Here is a 22,354-nt window from a genome sequence, read left to right as displayed (position 1 = left end):
GCCGATCCAATTTCGGGTTTACGTCTACCGATATTCAACTTCGTTGCCTTGTAATTTTGAATCCTATCTAGAATACAAGGGAACTTTTGGATTAAGTATTGGAAGAAATTCTGACTTTTTGAAGGAACTGACCTGAATTCGGGTTACATGGAGAGGAAAACCACGAAAACATCCCACGGTTAGCCTGAAGGCAAGGGGACATTAACCCATGATTCGTCTACCACTGAGGATATTTTACGTCAGCACTGTGATCGGTGCGAGCCGGGTGCGGAATTCGCATCAACCAGCCATCGCTGGGATTCGAATTCGGTTCACCTCATTGGAAGGCTAACACTCTATCCCCTGAGCCGCAAGTAGGTACATTATAAGTTTCTGAAATTTCCGCTAAATTATTGCACGATACACAGAAACCACTAATTACAGAGCCTTGTTGTTATTTGCTACAAATGCCTTAGTTAACATTTTGAAAATGTGGCTTGTCATTTTATTGCCTCATACCTTTGAAATGATTAAATGATTCTTAAACACACTTTTTTGCAATTAAAAAAAAATACTCATCTATACAGACAATAATATGTGAATAAAATTATTTCTGAAAGTTGCTGAAGAAGTTAAAATCTTCTAAAAGGGAGAAAAACAATTTTTTAAGAAAAATAAAATAATTCAACAAGCTTCTATTATATCGATCGATTCTTTTTCCATTCAACACTATGACGTCACGTGAATCGTTCTTGTAGAACTGAATTTTGTCCACGAGTTGCAGACGATTAAGTAAAAACCTTCCATTTAATAAACTCAGACGAGAACGTTAATATGAAGTTTCGTAAATGCGACGTTCATTTGCTCATGCAAAAGCAGTTTCATACGTAAGAAGGTTGCTTAGGTAACGGCTGTCAGGGGTGTTCAGGAAAGTGGGTTTTGCCCTTCCCCCCTTTCATGATCTCTCGTCTGTTTATCCCTTGACGATGGGCATCACTGGAGAAAGAGAGATCTCGTTTATGTGTAGTGACGTTACGGCCTTGACCCCCTTTAGGTAGCAGCTCCCCCTGGTCACTATGCTTGCTGGGAAGAGACTTTTACAGAGACCAAAAGTTTTAATTTTTTACAGCCAAGAAAAGTTTTGATTGCCTTTGTTGGTTTGTTTATCTGAATTTGATTGGCTGTATTTTGTGGGTACATAAAGTTCACGAATAACCCCTTCAAAAATTCAAAATGAAGCAATGTCTTAGAAATCAATTTAATTTAGTCTTAAATCAGGAAAAGGAAAATAGATTCAGAACGATTCGCGGATTAGAAAAGTGATAAATTTTCTATTTTTATTTTATTTTTGTTTTATTTATAGGAATTTCTTAAATTTAGGTATTTGTTCTTTTAAGAGATGATTAGAGTGAGATGTGTTTATCTTAGCTTTCAGCAAAAGTTTTCTTGCGAAAGCTAAAATTAAAAAAACGTTATTTTAAAATTACAAATAAATAAATAAAAATAAAAATTTGGGAAATTAAAAATTTTAATTAAGATTTGAGGATTATAAATGATTTTATTATTTTTTTTTTAAAACGAAGTTTATTTCTATTTTATAAAAAATAGCCAGTACGTTTTGCTAACGCTTTCAAGATATACTTCACAATCATAAAGGCATGTTAAACCAGAATTTTTTAAACTTTTTCACTTCGCGAACCCTTTTTCCGGAAAAAATTTACGCAACTCATGTTCATAGGAAATGCATTGCAGTTTTTTTATGACTTTATTTCGATTCGCAATATCAAAAAAGTGTACTATCAGCTTGGATTACTTTTCCCAGTTTAAAATTTCTACTAAAATATTCATGTAGGTTCAAAGCGTCAAATATGAGACACTCTTTTTAAAATGAGGATTAGAGCATATCATTCATTATAATTGTGATTATAATTATATTTTAGGTTCATGTCATCAGTTTAAATTTAGAGTAATCGTTCAAAATTTCAAAACTCAAATGTACCGTAGAATTATCTCCAAAAAATTAAAATGTGTTAACATATCTGGAAAATCTAGAAAAGGTATCCCATTATGGCATATTACCAAGATAGTACCGGCATATATTAAATACTTTTACTCCAAATGCTATAAATATTTGACTGGTTATTTATCGGCAATTTTATGACAACATTACCCGTAAATCATAACAAGTGTTTACTCGCAATTGAGACTAAAAACAATACATTTCGTTTTAGAATTTAAAAACTCGATAAAGGAAATTCTTTCAAGCACCATCTTGCATTACAGTCAATTGACCGTTTCTGTTTTCTCACCATCGTTCTCGCACAACTTTCATGCGTGTTTTAGATTGTTTTTGGTTGAGTTCACCATCTCCATCTGGTACAGTAGGGGTGTCGCATATTGGGTACCTTTCTTTTACTTTTCTGTTGTTGGAAAAAGCTTGCCCACCAGATGTTTTCATCTGAGATGTTTCGTCTTTCTTCTTTCTAGCTCTTTAGTGTTTAAGTTTACCTTTTCAGTGTCCCCTTTAGTGTTTAAGTTTACCTTTTTAGTGTCCTCTTTAGTGTTTATGACTACCTTTTTAGTGTCATCTTTAGTGTTTATGTTTACCTTTATAGTGTCTTAAGTGTTTATATTTACCTTTTTAGTGTCTTCTTTAGTGTTTATGTTTACCTTTTTAGTGTCCCCTTTCAGACAATAATTTTTTTTTTTTTTTTGCAAAAAGTCTTTTTTGTTTCCCAGGGGTAAAATAAGGCAAAAATAAACTTATGAATAGTGGAAAAAAATATTTATTAGTGTTTTTATAAATATATTAGGTACTTGTTAATTCTCAGATTCTCTTTATAAAACTTTAATTGATAATTATCTGCAAAAATAAAGAATGGGTAAGATAACCATAAAATTAACGTTTCTCAAAAACTGAATTAGCGATTTAATATAGATTTGATTGGAATAAAAATACTAACTTCTTCGCATTTTCCAAACCCTTATTAAACTGTTATTATTTTCTATTTTGACACGTTTCATTGTTACTTTAAATTGCTTTTAATTTTCATTGTTGCACTCTTTCAACTGAAAAAGTTCAAAAGCGCCTTCATCTCGATCGACAAATCATTGTTCGTTAACCTTGTTCCTTCTTCATTTAATGCGTTCTTCGAATTCATTTCATTCGAAAAGTTACTTGTTATTACGTTAGATCTGTTTGTTATTTCTATTTGACATAAATTTCCGACGTTAAATGATTCACAAACTTCGTTATTTACGGTTTAATTGTTCTTTCAGAATTGACGATGCTTTGTTGATTTCATTGCTAATAAGTGTTGGATAATAATGTGTGTAAATAAGCTACTTTAGATTTCAAAGGTTTTGTAAAACAAGTGAATCATGAATTACTTTTTCGAACCATTTATTTGTCAATTATGGCTTTCATAATCCTGCAATTTGTTTTGCCCTCACAAAGGTATCAAATATTATAAGTCATGCAACTTTTATGAATGTTGAAAGCTGCAGTATTTATTTAATACGTCAATGCTTGAATTTTCCTAACACAGTGAGGTTTTATTTGTTCAGTTTAAAGAGTTGAGCGCTATACTGTAGATGCATTAAAGTATTGGAAAAATTATATATATATATATATTTATANTATATATATATATATATGACATTGGTTTTTTGGTGCAAATTAGGAAAAGTTTATAGTCGAAGGTTGAATTAACCTGTTTTTAATTACGTTTTAAAAAGTGATTTAAATAAAGTGTTATTATAAACATTTTATTTAAACACCCTGTTTAAATCAGAAATGATTTTTTGAAGAAAAAGAAAATATATCCTTTAAAATATTTTTTTTTCTTCCCGTTAACATTTTTATCTACTTAATTTCGGTATCTGAGGTAGATAATATCTAAGGTGATTATATATGAATAGTTACTCTTCTTTTATGTATTACACACAAATTTTAAATTAATCTAATAAAATTTAAATAATTTGATGGATAGATAATAGTACTAAAGAATATTATAGCTGTCTTTTTCATATAAATATTGTTGAAATTAGGAAATATGTTATAGATATTTAATCATGCTTTATCAATAGTTATGGCCTTTCTACAACTATTTAACTAGAATTTAATTATAATTTAACGTGCATTTAAAATTTCATAGCAATTGGCATTAAATTAATATAGTATAATTAGCATAATCGCCACCATAATAATCTTATTTGTGCGAATTGGTATATTTGTTCTTGTATAGTTAAATAAAAGATAAAATTAAAAAGGAATTTACAGCAGGAACAAACAGTGAAAAAGAATTTAAAAATTTGATAACCTGAGGCTTATGTATTCTAAGGTTTATAATCTTTGACTCAATATTTGACTACATTCTGAATAAGGTTAAAAAAAAAACATTACATTTTAAACTTTATTAAGCATTCCTTTTCTTTACATGGAAAAGGAATTTCTTATAAAGTTAAACTTAGGTTTATTAAAAATTGCTTCAATTTTAGAAATTTCGTTAATTTATTCATAATTTCATTTCAATAAGATTTCGTTAAGATTTAAAAATCATAGCTCTCGAAGAATTTTGTTCACTTTTACAAATTAATATTTAATGACAAAGCTAATTTCAAATGTTGTTTTTCTAACAGAATTTTTTTTTGTTTCTTTTTATTAATAAACAATAAATAAGAAAAAGTAAATGAATTATATAGACGAACTTAATAAACAAATAATTAAAAGAATGAATTATTTAAGTAAATAAATTATTTAAATAAATAAATTATTAAACAATTAAATAAATAAATAATTTAACAAATTAATAAATAAATAATTAATTAAGTAAGTAAATAATATAAAGAAAAATGAAATTATAAACAAAATTATAAATCAGTTCTATATACCCCCGAGTAGACAATGCAAAAGCCGAGTCTAAAACTTATTTCTTACTAAATTTGATATTGTGACGATATTTTTAGGCAGTGTTATAATATCTGACTTATTTTATTTATTGTTATGAGTATAATTATTCTTTCGAATATTTAATGTGATTAAAGTATTAAAACAACTTTTAAGTTTCGAAGAATAAAATTGAAATAAAAATTATGTGCATAAAGTTTAAATTTATAACAATCATTAAGTTTAATTTTAGTTTTTATATTTTATTGACAAAATCAAATTTAAAATCAATAGAAAAGAAGTTTTATAAATCTTAAGCCTTGTTCTTAAACTCTCTAGTTTCAAATTTTTTCCCCTTCAAAATTTTGTTTTTTGCTTTTTTAATTTGAATATAGAAAGCTACAAACTCATTATAATAAGTTGTAGTAAATGGATTAAGGTTTATAAAAGGAAATTTTTAGGCAAATTCTCTCTTTGACGAAATAATCGACATTAAGAAATTCTGTAAAAACACTTTCACTGCCTTGCCAAGTTTGAGTTAAGGTATGGCGCTTTTGCTAATCTCGCCAAGATAGGTGTTGTAACCCTGTAAAGCACATGCCCGATGGAGGAACAGCAGATCTTCTGCCGCCGAAGGGATGTGAGGTACGTTTCTATTTTGGGGCTATGAATTTTCACATGCCCCCATTTTTATACTCTTTCTGTTCTTTCTTTAACTTACCTTTTCCCCAGCTGATTGGAATGTTAATATCAACGCCCCCTGTTGGGTTTATCTTTCGCCACATGTCGTACGTGTGGTTAATAGTTGTGTCTTATGGATCATTCTCTTCTCCCTGTACTCAGCTACGTTGGGAAATGAACATTACGTGTTGTTTTCTCAAAATGAGATATTGGATAAGAAGAGTTAGAAGTTAGATTCGTGTTCTCGTCTGAAAAAAAAGTGTTAGCGACTTATAATTTAGAAAACGATAATTTTTTATTATTAAAATAGTTATTTTTTAAATTCTGATTAAAAGAAGGGATTATAAGTTTAGCTATTAGAAAATCATGTGTTGTTTCACTAAATGAGATTTTAGATAAGAAAAGTTAGAAGATGGAAGTATGTTCTCGTTTGAAACAAAAATAGTTTACAGAATTAAAATTTTTTAGACCAAAATTTTTATTTATTTATTTAAAGCGTAAATTTTTTTTAAAAAAAATATGATTTTGGAGAAAGGAATTAAAAGTAAGCTCTACGTGTTGCTTTCTTAAAAGGAATTATTAAATAAGGAAATAAGTATAAAAAAAATTGTCTGTGGATTTAATTTATAAAACTAAAATTTTTTTTATTTTCAATACTTTTTTTACGACGTTAATTTAAAAAAAAAAATCCGAATTAAATTTTAGCGACTTATATTAGAGATGGAATTTACATGTGTAGTGTGCACAACTGTGCACAACTTTTGTGCACAGTTTATGATGCACAGTGCTTTTGTTTATGATGTGCACAACTTTTTAAAAATTTACTAATCATTTAAAAAAAAATTTAAGTTGCACAAATTTCAAAATATTTAGTTTTTTTTTATTAGTTTCTTATATTTTTTTTCCTTGAAAAATATAGTGAGGTTTATAACTTTATGTAAGGATAGTTTTAAATTATAATTAACTAATTCACTATGCAATCTGTTAACAAATTAAATAAAGCAACATTTTAAATGTGCTGGTAAGCTTACCAAAAATGTTCTCAATGTATCAGGTACATCTTATAAGAAAAGTTACTTAACTTAATTGAATCTTATATCTAAAGACGGGGTACACTTTGCTTTGCTAGGAAATATCCATTTTCCTATCCTAATGAAGCAAAGCAATATATATATATATATATATTATTATATTATAATAATTTTTTATGACATACTTCTATTAATAAATTAAGTTTTATTAATTTGGTGCTAAAAAAAAAATGTGGAATACAATAATAATGCTGTGCGAAATATTTCTTGCATTTTATACTTATTTACTTATAAATACTTATTCGTTTGGGAATTTTTTATTTAATTTTAAGTAGCTACCTGCTTGTGAATTTTTCTTTAAATTGTAGCGTTTGCAGCTACTGTCTGTGATAAAATATATATGATAAGTGCTGATTTGATAGTTGTTTTCCCTGAGTCACTAACTCATGATAAGAAAAGAGATAAGCTCAAAGCCAGTTTTTTTTTTAAATATTGAAATTTATTAATTGACTTTTTCTGTAATATAAATAGCTTGTTTTATGTGAAAGTTGTTTTAAAGTATTTAAATAAAAGTATATATTTGTTGAAACTGTAAAAATTAAAAGCTATAATTTAGTTTGATTGCTTTCTTTATGTTTATCTCCTAAAATATTTTATCATCCAAATTTTATTTTAATTTAAACAGATATTTCTCCCAATCTGTTGAACATTAACATTAATTTTTTTATAATATTGCTTTATAAAAATTTAGATATGAAAATATTTTTAGCTTTAATCTCAAAATAAATTGGTATAAATTATTTTGTAATTCTAAATTGAAATTGACTTCAAATTTCTTTAAAATATATTTTAAATGAAGTACTTACTGAATGGTTGTCAGATTTCGATATTTTTATGCATTATTCTTAATTAACTGTAAATAAATAAATTTCAGAATTATGCCTTACATATTGGGTCTTAAGAAAATTGTAAGTTTTTTCTTCTTCTTTTAAATGATAAATAAAATTTGCATTTAAGACATTTTAGTTATTATTTACATAATATTTTGTTAAAAATTGCACAAATATCTTTTCTGAATAAAGGAAATTTAATTATTTTTAATAATTGATTAAAGATTATTACAGAAAATTTTTTCAATAAAATATAAAAAATATGCAACACGGGAAACAGAAAACTCAAGGGATCAATAATTAATTTATCAAACTCAGAGGAATTGAAAATGTTTTTGCTATATACCCAGAAAATTGAATTTCTTTCATCCTTTCCTCAAAAAATAAATAATTATAATAATAAATTGCAATTTTTACTTCCGTGCTTTCCACAAAAGTTTGAAAGAAAAATTATAGCTTGTTTCAAAGAATGTGTTTTTTTTTTTAAACTACATAACTATTTATTGAAAATTTTTTTTGCTAATGTGTTCAAATAATTACACTAAATTAATAATTTATAAATTAAGGCATTTGTTTAAAATTTATATTATTTATAATTTAAATTAATTATTTAAAAATTTGCAATGCAATTCATTAGTAAAATAAAGATTATGAATTTTACTTTTTAGGGTCTTTAAACAATTTTAAATTATCAAAAATTGACTTCTGGTGTATATGTTCAAGTTTAAAGATCTGTTCAACAATTCTATAATAATTTTTATATTATGTATAATGTTTTGTTTTCGTATAGCGGTAAAAATCTTTATAATGCTTTTAGTAATCATTTTAGTATAATCAAATTAATTTAGTTAATGGACAATTTTTTCTTTTCTAAAATTTAATTTATCAAAAATTGACTTTTGGTGTATATGTTCAAGTTTAAAGATCTGTTCAAAAATTCTATAATAATTTTTATATTATATTATTATATTTTGTTTCCGTATAGCGGGAAAAATCTTTATAATGCTATTAGTAATCAAATTAATTTAGTTAATAGACCATTTTTTTCTTTTCAGGTTCTTGCAATTGTCAAAATTATGAATTTTTTAAATAGTATTGTTGATGTGTAATTTAAAATGAGTATTTGAATTGAATTTCTGTAAAATAATGAAGGCATTTATCTCAATTTTAGGTCTTATGTTTCTGTGAGGTTGCCCCAGACATTTAAGGCTTCTAAATTATTCTTTGTTTGATTTTGTTCTCCGCTTCTGAACTGGAAGGTCCTGCTGTAAAACATATTGCCATGGGGCGCAAGAAGATCCAAATATCACGCATTACTGATGAGAGAAATCGACAGGTTAGTTTCCTATCTTCAATATGCATTAGTGATAAATTTTTTAAAATTTTCTATCTTTTTTTATATCATAGTCATTCAAAATTGTTAATGTACAAGTATGATATATTGTTGATGATAACATAGCTGCCAACTCTGCTGAATTTTTGCAGTTTTTCCAGGTCCAGGTCTTTCCAGGTCTACTGGTTTAATAAAAATTCTGATGGTTTTTGTACAGTTTAGAAAATTCCATAAAATTTAGTAAATTTCTTAAAAAAATCTCTATTGAAATAGATTATTGCTTGTTTAATTATTTAAATAAGTATTACTAATACATAATGAAGTATGCCTCATTTATAGAAATCAATTTAAAACTTGTTTTGTTCTAAAATGTTCTGTTTATTTTTATTAAGAGCATCATTTTAAATTAATTAAAAAAAACTCTTTTAACTATCTTTGATGCCTTTTACTATTCAAAATTATGAGTAAACATAATACATAACATTTTAAGCATATTAACATTTCAATCACAACTGGAAAATATTAAAGTTTTTCTATTTTAACTACCATAAAAATCCTTGAAAAACTAACGTCATTAACCAAAGAACCTGCATTCATATGAATAAAACAAGATTCCAAGGCATCAAGGTAAGCTGACGTGACTAGGATGGGAATTATTTTGGCATTGTTGAAATTGAATTTTACCCTAAATTTCAACAATGTGCAGCAATTGATAATTTCTCGTATTCTTAACTACCTTTTATTATAAGTGAATGAAGTTTTTAATCAACTAATATCCTCTGTACTAATTAATTAACATAGTTGAGGTTAAGCCTTCGAACCATTAAGAATGAGTTGAGTACGTAAAAATCTGATAATTAGATCAAAAGTCATTAGGGTATTCAGTTTTTTTATTTTGCTTTCTGTACATAAAAAGTTTTGAATTTTGTGACAGATTATATATGAGTACATAGAAAGCTATTAAACTTTTCATTGATGTAAGATATAAAATATCATAAACCATAAACTATTTTCCTCCAAGTTGTTTTAATAGAAATTTTTATTTCACATTAAATGTTTCTAAGGGTAAGATTCTAACAGTATGTAATAATTTTAATGGTAGACCATTTCTATAGGCCTTCTGTAATACAAAGCTCGAATTTCTGGGGAAGATCTGTGCAGTAAATTTTGATCCTCCATAACCGTGACTTGGTTGCATTGTTGAGAGGGAAGTTGTTGTGAATAGTGTGTTAAGACTGTTGTTGTCGACACAGCGTTGTTGGGTTGAAATATGGACCAGGGATNATGCTGAATCCCTTGTTAATGGCATTAGTTCCTCATCACTTCTCCATAGCATGTGAAATGCATTTTACCCTGACACTCTCGGCCACTGTGTTTTTTTTTCTTTCTCTCTCTCTCAGCTATGATGATTTTTCTAGTTTTGTTTCTCATCTTTATTTTTCTATTTTCCTTTGCCAACTTTTTGTTTTACATTTCAAATCACTTTTTCTTCTCTTGTTGGGCAAGTCTTGAAAATGAGCATCTTATTTTGAAGCACTTGAAATATGTTGACTATTATTTGCTTTTTATGTTATATTGATCTGTTAATTATTTTCTTTGTGGTCTGTACCCCACGAAGATTTTAATAATGCCCCCGAAAGATTTTTTTGAAACATGACATTATTTTATTTTAAATGTAGTTATTAATAAAGATATATTTGTAAGTTAATATTTTTAATTTTCTTAATTGTTAACTCACATGAACTGTTAAATGCTTATAAATTATGGAGTGTATATAAATTTTAATTTTATATAATATTGTTTTAATTTATTTATTTCAAATTAGTAAGCTAAAAATACAGTATCAATTTTTTATGATGACAAATTTTATTTTTATTTATTTAATGAACTTTTATAGTTAATAAAATCTTATTCGTTTTTTGTAACATACATGCCATTAATTTGTTGTAATTCATTAGATATTAACATTTTAGAGCTTATTGTCGCACATGAATAGTAATTTTTTTATTATGATAGATAATTTTACTTTTTTTTAAAACATGAATTTAAATATTTTCAATGTGTTAGTTAAATGTTAATAATACATACTAATATTACACGCCATCAAATCTTACTAATACATTTGTTATTTCCAAAATTGTTTATTGTTGTGACCTTAATTTCAATCTATATTTAAAACTTGAAGTTCGAAAAGAAAAAGATTAAAACATGTGATTGGATATCTTAGATTTATGGATTATGCTTAATGTGCTCCAAATTTTTGACTGTTTTTTAAATATTAAATCTTGTAAAAACAGGATAAGTTGAGGAGAGAGAAAAAGACTTGGATTAAGATCAGATTTCTTTATATTAAGTTTCGAAATTTTTATTTTATTTTCTAGTAGCGGCTCTGTTGGTGATTAAATCTGCAAAATCTAATGTAATCTGTGGCAGATGGTATTAAAATTTAAGACTTCATGCTAAGACTTTGCTATTTTTTAAAGTTCTATTTTGTGGGTTGAATGGTGCTAAAATATCAGTTAATAAATATCATAAGTCAGTATTCTTAATATGTTTTTTGATAACGCACTCATGAACGTAGTTTATTAATTACAATAATATTTAAAATAATGCCTGTTTTTTTTTTAAACAAATATAATAAGCTTCGAGGGTCTATTTGTGACAGAGCAGTCTTTCTATAATACTGACTGTTTATACCAAACCTATTAGTTCAATCCATTGTTTTCTAACCAGTTAGATTAGGATATAATATTTTATATCCTTATAGATAGGATATAATATTTTATATCCTTATTCCTTATAGTGGGTTACAACTGTTTTATATGAACCATTTGTGTAGAACAAAGTTTTAAAATGAAGGAAAAAATATTTAAAAAAAAGCTTATACCGTTCTCTACACCTCATATGATCATTTGTTTGAAATTATATATTAATGAGTGTAATGTGTTAAAATTTATTAAATTTTTAATTACTGGGCTTGTTTGAATTGTCAAAGCTTTGTTAAAATTACATTTATCTAATTTTAAATAATTAATGTTTAATGAAAAATAGTAAATTTAAAATGTCAGAATCTGTATGTATAAATGTTGCTCTTGTAAAACCTTTTTATATCTTGTAAAAATAATGAATAATGTAAGTACAAATATACATACACATACAAATTACAATAAACAGATAATTTGAAATAGTCAAGAGTTTTGTACTGTAAGAATAATTGAAATGTTTACTAAAAATAAAGAAAAGAAGTTATATTTACTTTAAAAAATCACATTGTTCAATTTGTAAAATAAAAATTTTTGATTTTTTATGATAATTAAAACGCTTATTGCATAACAATTTTATTATGTGCATTATTCAATTGAATGTTTTTCTAGTACAATGCTTATAACTTATTATTTATTGCAGTTAACATATCTGTCTTGATCTTGTTTTTTAAAGTAATGTGTGTTAATTTATTTTCTAGGTCACTTTTACAAAGCGAAAATTCGGACTAATGAAAAAAGCATATGAACTTAGTGTTTTGTGTGATTGTGAAATCGCGCTTATAATTTTTAACAGTACCAATAAACTGTTTCAGTATGCAAGTACTGACATGGACAAAGTACTTTTGAAGTACACAGAATATAATGAGCCTCATGAAAGTAGGACTAATAATGACATAGTAGAGGTATGTTCAATTCATTTATCTATTTATTGCATTTTCTGTCTTATATATTGGAAATGTTATCATTAAAACGGTTATAGTTTCTCTATTAGCAACTTAAGAAATTTTTTCACTTGTGTTGCCGCATGCATATTCCTAGTTATTACAGGGATTTTAACTTATGTAAACTTTTCAAAACTTCTGAATTTACTTTGAATTTTTTTTTTTAAATTGTAAATGACCCTCAATTTTATTAATTTGTGAAAATCCTTTGTTATTATAAACAGGCAAATTTGTTTGGTATATAAATTTAGAGTTTTATTTTGATACTTTAAAGAACTTTGATTGTTAATCTTGCATTCTACCGTTCATTCCTATTTCATAATTTCAGCTTATAATTTTAAATGTACATTTACTTTTTATAATTTTAGCTTTGGGGAACTTTTAGAATGCATTTTAGGGTTGAAATACTGCATTTAACTGTCATATTTTTACTAGACTATAGGAATACTATGGGTAGCATATGTGTCCGTTTTTTAAAGCCGCATTATTTCTTTTCAACATAGTATTCAAATGCATATATAACAATAAATAACACAGTCATCTCCAAAGTTGGTGCTTGGCAGTCAATAAACTATTATCTCTTTTCCTCTTAAATAATTTGGGACAAAGTATTTTAACTTAAATTTACTCTTCCATTTCTACAAAGTAAAGCTTTCTATCGAATATAAACTGACCAATGTCTGCTAGATAGGAATTATTCTAAATTCTTCGATTTCCTTATTTTTTCAAAATAGGAAATAGTTGAGTTTTTTTGTATACCAATATTTCAATTAGCACTTATACATTACTAGCACTTACAGATTCTACTTTCCGAAATTTGCGTTGTTGTATTTTTTATCATCTTTATTTGCTTTTGTTAAATTTACATAACTCTGCGTTGAAAACTTGGAATTTTTATAAAAATTAGCGCATTCCAATATATTAAATTCAATAAATTTGTTGTAGCATTACGTAATTAGATCAATAAATCACTGTAAAGTAGAAATTGGAATTTCAGGCTTTAAACAAGAAAGAGCACAAAGGCTCTTCCAACTCCTGTGATAGCCCAGAGCCTGACATGGATCAATATTCTATGCCTACAAGATCTGATTCAAAATTTCAAAAAATTAATGAGGAGTTCGAAATTATGATGCAGAGGAATTCACAAATGAACGGAAATAGTCGGGTGAGTTTTATTCAATCTTTTCGATATCCAGTATGCATTGTTATATATAATTTGTTCCCTTATGTTTAAGATAGGAATGAGTATTAATGTTAATTGGAAATTAGTGATCCAATTATGAAATTTATTTTTTATTGCTTCCTAATCAATGCTTAAACTAAAGCGAAATAATAAATATTTCTTGTTTTTTAAATTTCATTATAAGGATATAAATGTGCAGGAGAAATATTTTTTTCACAAATGTTTTTCATGGAAAAAAAGTATTTTCTACATAACGCAGACAATAAGATGCTTTTGTGTTAACTAGAGGAAATTCCAAACCCTTACAGAGTATCTATCTGGAAATAACACTATTTGATTTTAGAACGTCACTTTTGGGAATAGTGAGGTGTCTTTCTATATTCTCTTAAGCCTTTTCATTTGAACTTGATTTTTAAAATTCTATTTTACAAAAAGGAAAAAGAAATGCAATGTTTTTGGAGGGTCCAACGTACCTTAATAATAAAGTTTCCATGGATGACAACTAATAACTAAAGAAAATAGCTCATAAACAGTGACAACTGTTTTTATTGTAAACAAAAATAATAATAACGAAAACAGTTAATCTATTAAATGATTCCGAATGAATCACGATGCTCCAAAATATCGTTACAATTAACCATAAACAATAATTATCAAAATATGGTTACAATTAATTATAAAACAATAGTTATCAAATCAAAGTTAAATTACGAAAAACAATAAGCACGAGAGCTTAAACGAAAGGTTGAGTGTAAAGTGTGCGGGGGGACGGAGTTGCTGCTACTAGCGAAATTCATAATCGCCAACAGTTTTAGTTTAAAAAAGTTGTTTATCTCACTTGTAGTGTTTATATTAAGGTGATTTCTGTATTAGTTATGATTTTGTGGTGAGAAGGATATTGTTACAGATTGTATAATTTAGTTTTACTTGACCATTTAGTGTCCTCAAGGATCTTCTACAGAACTGTCTCCTTCACCACTGCCCGTATCTGTAAGCTACACACCCGAACCTACAGGACTTGACCATGGGCCACCGTCTGTGAGTCCTCAGCCACCCTGTGGTAGGTCAACAATTTTATTATCTGCTATACATCTGAGTGAAGTATTCACTCAACATTAATTGGTATGTTCTGGCTCTTCTTGGAAATTGTGACCATTTTTTTAGTAAATTGTTTTACATCATTAGTAACCTCAATTTATGTACTCATTTACACTTTCAAAAACAAGATGTAACCTAATGGCAGCTCCTACTATATATTAACATTAAGAAATAACATTCTAAGATGTAATTTCCTTGAAAAATAATCTTGTGTATTTCCTTTTGTTATATTAAGGTTAAATGATTTCCTTATTGAACCACCTACTTGTTTGGTATACGAAACTTCAACTTTCTAAATTTTATTTTCCATCTGGTAAATTCCACTTTGACTTATGGGGTTACAGTACATGGTCTTTGTCTGACTTGCTGTTTGGTTTAGTTTGGTCTTTGGTTTAGTTTGTCACCAATTGTTGAAACTGCTTCCACACTTGCTGCATGGCAATACCCCCCTGACGATGCTGCTATGTAACTCAGTGCTTCCAATGTTACTTCTTTTTTATTATTTTCCCTTTCGGTTGGCACTTTAAGTGCTTTTTTAAGCAGATTTTTAGTTGGCCATTTTTATTTTTACCTCCTATGAGGTAATAACTTTTTGTAATATATATATATTTACTGTAGTGAGCCGATTATCCGGAACGATCGGGACCATCGCTATTCCGAATAACTGCTTTTTCCGGTTTTCTGAATCGCTACAAAAAGCTGTTTTTTTTATTATTAAACCCAACTAAAAGGAAAAATATTTGGAAATAATCCTAAAAAGAAGAAAAATTATGAAGTAATACACTAATGATTATTTCCAAAATGATGGTAAGGAAAACATCTTTCCAAAGAGAAAGAAAAATCCTAAAATCTTATGAGGAAAAAAAAATTTTTTTTAAAAAAATGGTGGGAAAATTTATCGAATTTCGTTCCGGTTTTTTCGTTTTCCAGTTTTCTGATTTCCGGATAATGGGTTCTGTACTGTATATATATATATATATATATATATATATATATATCTATACATACACACACAATCAAATTAAAAATTTAATACTTAAACTTAGAAACTTCACAATTATGATTAAAATTATTTAGTACTATTCTGTTGTGTGATGTATTTATTGTTACAATACATGGTTTGGTAAAAGTGGTTTACCTAGATATTATAAATTGCCTAGTGCTAGTTTACAGAAACTTAGTATGTGTTTAATTTTAGGTAACTTGCTAGATGTGAGTAGAGGTAGTAATGGTTATCAGAGGGGTAGCTCTCCTTGCTCTCTTCCTGGCAGCATATCACCAGAAGGTAGCATAGATGGAAGGCACAGCAGGCAGCCTTCACCTTCAAGATCTAACTTTCATGTCATCATACCAAATGCTCCCCACTCACCTTCTCCTGTAGTAAGTACATGCAAGATTACTTAATATACTGAAAGACAAAATATAACAGAATTTTTTCTTCTTTCGGAAATATAAACATATGCTGCACAGCATTTTAGTTCTTGAGCTTTATGCTTGAAAAATTATAGTTAAAATTCAATAGTTTTTCTAAACTAATGATTGAGATGTTTTATAATTTCATAATGTACTTAATATTTATGCATATTAATTTTTAAATATGGAATTTTTACTGCTGAGTCATTAATAAAATTTCATTTAAAAAAAATTGGCTTGCACGAAATTTTCTATCTTGTATGGGAAAGAAGAATAGGAAGGAAAAAACTAAAATTAATTTTCGGAGGTTTAAATAATTTTCATATTTACTATTGTGGATGAATTATTCAAAATTATGTTGTTAGTCATTGACTGACTTATATTAGTCAAATATTGGTTTTTATTGAATGAAACTAATCAGCGTAAAAAGTCAACACTGTCATTAAATAACATTACCAGAGGTTTTTGTTACAGGAAATCAACCAGCTTAATAAAATCTGAAAAAGTCCAAACTAATTCTCAGAGATTAAACAATTTCAATTTTTACTACTTGGATAGCACTTGAATAAAACTGTGTAGTTAGGTAATTTTCATTCAAATTAATTTTAAACTATATGTATAATCCGATTTTGAAAATTCTAGCTTATTTTTTGTATATTACTTGGTAATGAAACTTGAGTATTTGAGGTGAATCCTCTTATATTCTTACTGTAGTTTTCTAATATTGTTTGCTGATTATGGTAATTTTTGGGCTCAGTCTGGGGCTTATAGAGTAGAGAAACTAACCTAAAAAAAAAAGAGCTTAAATTTTTAAATTAAAAAAAGATCTTAAAATTTTAGTAGAATGGTCTAGAAATTTTTTTAAAGTGGTAACAAATGTGAGATATGTATATCTAGATGTGTTAAACTGTCAATACATAGTTAATTTAAAGGAAATATATATGGGTGAAAAAAATAATTTGGGAATAATTTCGTAATTCACAAACGAAATTCTTTAAGTTTATTCAAATGAATAAATTTATTCATTTTTTCAGTAGTCCTGAAAAATCTTAGTTACCACCCATTAATTTTTTCCAGGTTGTTATATACCCTGGTTGAGGTGTCAGCTGATGTTCTTGCTGAATTTCTTTAATTTAATATTGTTTTAATTGTTTATTTAAAATTATTTGAACACTTAAAAGTGATTAAGGATTTCTATTTTAAATAAAAGATTATAATTGTAGAAAACAATAATGAATATATTAAGCATTATTTCCACTATGAAACATCTTTAATGCCATTAATATTACAGAATTGTCGAACTTCTCTTGGACCTACACCCATAGTCTCAGTATCCACACCTAATAATGTGTCCAGTTATCCGTCCAATCTTTCGTCTTTTAACTCAAGTGAGTATTCTCTTTTTCTTATAATAAATATAGGATATTTAAGCTCAAAATTTAAAAAATACATAATTTTTAAGTATTTTTTTTGGTTTTTTGTTTTCACGAAATGTCAACAATCAATTTATACCAAAGAACTTTTTGAAATAAAATGTTGTTGAAAAGAATTTCTATTAAGGATTATGTCTGAAAAAGTCTTTGTTTATTAATACTTTAAAAAAAATGTTAAGAATTAAAAAAAATCAGCTGAAAATGCAACTTTTTTGCTGCAAGAACAGCGATGAGTCAAATATATTTGTTAGCCCTCCCCCCTATAGTATCGTAGGAAATGTTAAAATTTTCATTTAAAAACACAATGGACCATGCAAGTTATTAGAAATTTTTACATTTAGTTGAATATTAGCTATTATTGCAATTTATTTTAATGTATTTATAGCCTTTAGAAACAATATGCTTTATTAAATTTTTTATAAAAGTTTCTTAAAAATATTTCAAAAATTATGATTAACTATATTTATTTAGAATGCATTGGTTTTTATTTTGATATTGTGATTTACTTAAATCTGCTCACTAGCTGAGATAAAAGTGAATAGTTAGCATTAAATTAAAACAGAAAATTAGTTTCGTTGGAAAGAAATATAGTAATATTAAATTACATCATAAAAACTCAACTTTCAAAAAGCTGGACGCTGATTTTAATATTTTTGTTTTTAAAATTTAAACTTTATGATAATGCTAAAATATCTAATTTTTTGTTATTAATAGTTTTACATATTAATATGAAATGTTTGTTTGCAACAGCAATTTTAAAAGCATGTATTTTATTTAAAAAAAAGGTCACATGATTCTGTAGGAACTAGCATAACGTTCTCACATTTGCGGGAACCAAAAATAACACCATAACAATCAGAATATAAAAATAAAAGTTTTATTTTCCGGAAAAAGATACAGTCACAAAACTGAGTGACTAACTTAAAATTAATTAAAGTACAAAATAAGTGTATAACACACTGAGTAGTAGTAGTAGTAGCTTGGTGATTTCACAGATATTTATATGCTGGGAAAAGTTCGCGGTAACAAAAATGACATCTGTATCTTTAAGTCGGTTACAGCTAATTTCCGAGTAGAAAGAATATCAAGATGTGCTCGATGACAGGTTGCAGGTTCGGTATTCCCTTCGATCTAGCGAACTCTACAATTCTGTTTTTTGATATAAGCAATTAAGTATGAAGTCGCAAACATGAAAAAAAAATCCTATTAATTTGAAATTTTTACTTATAATTACTTAGCTTATTTTAGTTAGTTAAATGATTTTTGTGTGAAATAAATAAAATGAGCCTCTTTAAAACATATTTCTTAAAGAAATTTTAATTACAGGAAATTATTTTTCTATATTATATGTATGTTTAATAGGTGACTTCCATTTAAGTCCAGAACTAGGACTAAATAGCAGTTTCAGTTCTTCAAGCTTTTCACATAATTGGTCAGGCTCTGCAAACTTAAACAGGTGTGTATTTTTTTCCAATTCTGTTTACCTTTGATTTAAAAATTGTTTTAATAGAGCTTTGAAAATTTTCCTTATTACTTGATTTTTTAAATGAAAAAAAATCTTTTATGAAAATGCATGAAATTGTTTTTTAACAAAACAGCTTTCACACTTATTTATTGATATATGCATAAAAATGTGAAAAAAAAGAAAGGATTAAACGTTTTGAAAAAGTAGAAAATAAGATAATTAGTTGAAAAACAAAAGGAGAAACTTGTAGTTTCGAGAAAAACTAGTTCCGAATTTGTCTTTGATTCAAAATATGTCCTTGATTTAAAAATTGTTTTAATAGAGTTTTGAAAATTTTCCTTATTACTTGATTTTTTTAAATGAAAAAAAATCTTTTGTGAAAATACATGAAATTCTTTTTAAACAAAAAGCCTTCGCACTTATTTATTGATATATGCATAAAAATGTAAAAAAAAAAGGATTAAAATTTTGAAAAAGTAGAAATAAGATAATTAATTGAAAAACAAAAGGAGAAACTTTTAGTTTCGAGAAAAACTAGTTCCAAATGTTTATTGTGAAAATAGGTAAAAAAAAATATTGAATTTCTATTCCTTCGGGACAGGCAGAATAAGAAGAAATTGTTCCCCCAGATCATATCCGTCTGATCGTGGATCACTATAGTCAGAAATACATAATTTATATATGACACTGTGAGTGATAAACAGAAAATCGCATAATAACATATATGTGATTCCAATCCTGAAGGGGTTAAAAAACTTACTAATTTCTTAGATAAAGCATAGTATTTCAGTATTATTCAATATTATCAACAATCAATATTATTTCAGAAATTTTGTTTAATTTTTACCAAGACGTGCGTACAGTGTCAACTTGAAGCGAAATCTAATCTAAGTAGATTTTACAACGGTACATTTTAACCAGGGGTCTGTCCAGGCCGAATTTACTACCGTTCGGTACCTTCACAAATTCAACTTTAGGAAAAACAATAGTTTTATAAAATACTTTTTCTTAAAATTTTATTTTTGTATCCCTTAAGAAACGATAAATCCATATTTTTTGTGTTGAATTTTTTAATATAATTTTTCATTTTTCACAAATTATGTCTAAATTTTCACAAAATAGGTACTTCTCAGAAAAACCTAGACAGACCCCTGTTAACTTATTTTTATTTAAAAATTTATATTATAATTTTAATATAAATTTATCTAATGGTTATTTATTTTGAAAACATACAATTTATCACTTCATTTATTTAACATTTAATACCAGAAACAGCATTTTTTTTACAATTCATTTAAAAAGTTAATCACTTTAAGGCAATTTTTTAACCATAAATTGTACTTAAAAATTTCTAGAAACTTCATGTACTAAAATAAATATAAATTTATTTCAGTTCAAATTCTGTTCATCTCGGAGGAAGTCCGATGCCACACTTGACACTGAGTTCTAACAGTTCCCAACTTTCGCCTCTGTCAATGCGAATCAAGAGTGAGCCCTGTCCTTCCCCGGGACGTAGGCCACCCTCCGTTCATGGTAACTTGTCTCCTTGCCATACCCTTACCACCCACTCAGCTTCGCCATCACCTGACCCTCCCACCCTAGACTACGAGGGGGGTCTCATGAAACGTCAAAAACTGTCTTCAGACAATTGGGGGACATAACACTGCCAACAATTGGGTTAGTGAGATAAAAGCACAGCTTCTTTGTAACCCTGTCTAGTTTTGTGAATGTATATATACATATATATCTATATATATATGAGTAATGTAAAAATATTTCGCAAGAAATGTGCTACCAAACCTTTATAGCTAATCTCACCGAATGTTTCAGCTGCCTTGGAGTACTGTAGCTTCCCCCATTGGAACCTACTTTTTCGTGTGTCACCAGTCAAAGTAACTATTCACAATGGCAGATTGCTATTTTTTTAATTATTGATTCGATCTGCCATTTCGGGAAAAGATAGACAATCATGCACTATAATCTAATCCCATATTTAATTTCCTTTTTTGATTTTAAACCAAACTGAATGTTCTATTTCTATATGTGTATTGCATAGTTTTGTTATATATTTTGTTTTATAAGAAATTTATATTATGATTTGATTTAACGTTACATTTATTTTATAAATCGTTTAAAAAGATAGCCTTCAAATTATATTTATATCCCTATTAAAATGACATTTTAAATAATTGCTTGTAAAGCTTTTGCATTAAAAGGTTTAAATGCCATGCTTTTTGTTACAATGAACAATTTATCATATATAGTCAATTCATTGTTTACATCAAGATTTTTGCAATGAATGAAACTTTTATTTAAATTGCTTACGTATATTCTTAGCTTGCTAAAATATAAAAATATCGTATTTCATAATGGTTAAAGTATACATTTAAGAAATGTATCTGTTTTGATTATACATTATATAAAACAAAAATGAAATATTTATGATTCATTTTTATTTCAATAATTAAATGAAGTATCAAAGCTTCATTTAAGATTAAGCTTAGAAAGTAAAAGTGATGTTTTTGCATAATTTTGATCTTATTTCTTTGCTTTAAATGACGGAGTACAAATAATAGTTAAGGAAAAAAATTTGGCTGAAAATGGAAAGAAAAAAAATAATTGGCTAGCTCTTTTTAGTTTTTATTTCCTTTCTTATTGTTTGCAATACATTTTCACCATAAAGTGTATAAAAATTAAAGAAGAAAATTATAATGATGATAAATTTTGGTTTTACTTAAACTGTTGTGTTTTAATGCTTTCTTTAACTTGGCAAATCTACTGTATTAGTAGAAGTATCTAGCTGAAAATTAAAAATTTATTTGTATAGTTCTGAATTTTTAAAAGCCTATAGCAAAATACGTTATTTGTGTTTTTAATATGTTCGCTGCTTTTCTTGCCCCTGAGCTCGGCATTAAACGCGTAAAAGAATAAAGTGATAGAAAAATCAAAATGATTAGTTTATGTTAATGCATATCAATCTGACATTAGACTCAATTTTAATCACATTTTTTATTGTCTACAAAAAATGAAGGCTTTTTATTGTACTGTTTTATAGTGGAAATATTTTAGTTCACTTCACTTTTTAAAAATTCTAATTTAATCATTTTTTAACTTTGAAGATAGACTAAATAGCAAAAATATATAATGGTGTTACTTGATGCTTAATGTAATGCACTTCATCAAATTCACAAATGTTGCTAGTTTCAATGCTTCTGGGAGTTTTAAAAACCAGGTCAGTTGTTCAGTTTTGTTTA

General features: G+C 26.9%; 1 protein-coding gene across 7 annotated transcripts in view; it reads left to right on the top strand.

Annotated features, from left to right (window-relative positions):
- The window catches only part of LOC107443495 (myocyte-specific enhancer factor 2C), a 66,830-nt gene extending 45,024 nt beyond the window's left edge, over positions 1-21,806 (top strand). For 2 of the 7 annotated variants that reach the window (XM_016057381.4, XM_016057377.4), the window contains 8 exons: positions 8,641-8,805; positions 12,266-12,469; positions 13,491-13,673; positions 14,631-14,751; positions 15,988-16,169; positions 17,494-17,590; positions 18,998-19,091; positions 20,494-21,806. In XM_016057381.4, coding sequence (XP_015912867.1) covers positions 8,752-8,805; positions 12,266-12,469; positions 13,491-13,673; positions 14,631-14,751; positions 15,988-16,169; positions 17,494-17,590; positions 18,998-19,091; positions 20,494-20,761 — 1,203 coding nt within the window. In that variant the 5' untranslated portion in view covers positions 8,641-8,751 and the 3' untranslated portion in view covers positions 20,762-21,806. Of the gene's footprint in view, positions 1-5,328; positions 5,513-5,701; positions 5,810-8,640; positions 8,806-12,265; positions 12,470-13,490; positions 13,674-14,630; positions 14,752-15,987; positions 16,170-17,493; positions 17,591-18,997; positions 19,092-20,493 lie in introns of those variants that run through there. The other 5 variants (XM_071184069.1, XM_016057384.4, XM_071184070.1 and 2 more) reach the window with 4 other exon arrangements.
- The last annotated feature ends 548 nt before the right edge of the window (positions 21,807-22,354 follow it).

The sequence above is a fragment of the Parasteatoda tepidariorum genome, chromosome 8, assembly GCF_043381705.1.
Source record: "Parasteatoda tepidariorum isolate YZ-2023 chromosome 8, CAS_Ptep_4.0, whole genome shotgun sequence".
NCBI classification, from domain to species: Eukaryota; Metazoa; Arthropoda; class Arachnida; order Araneae; family Theridiidae; genus Parasteatoda; species Parasteatoda tepidariorum.
The sequence above is the reverse complement of the archived record's forward strand: the minus strand, read 5'-3'. Positions and strand labels throughout refer to the sequence as shown.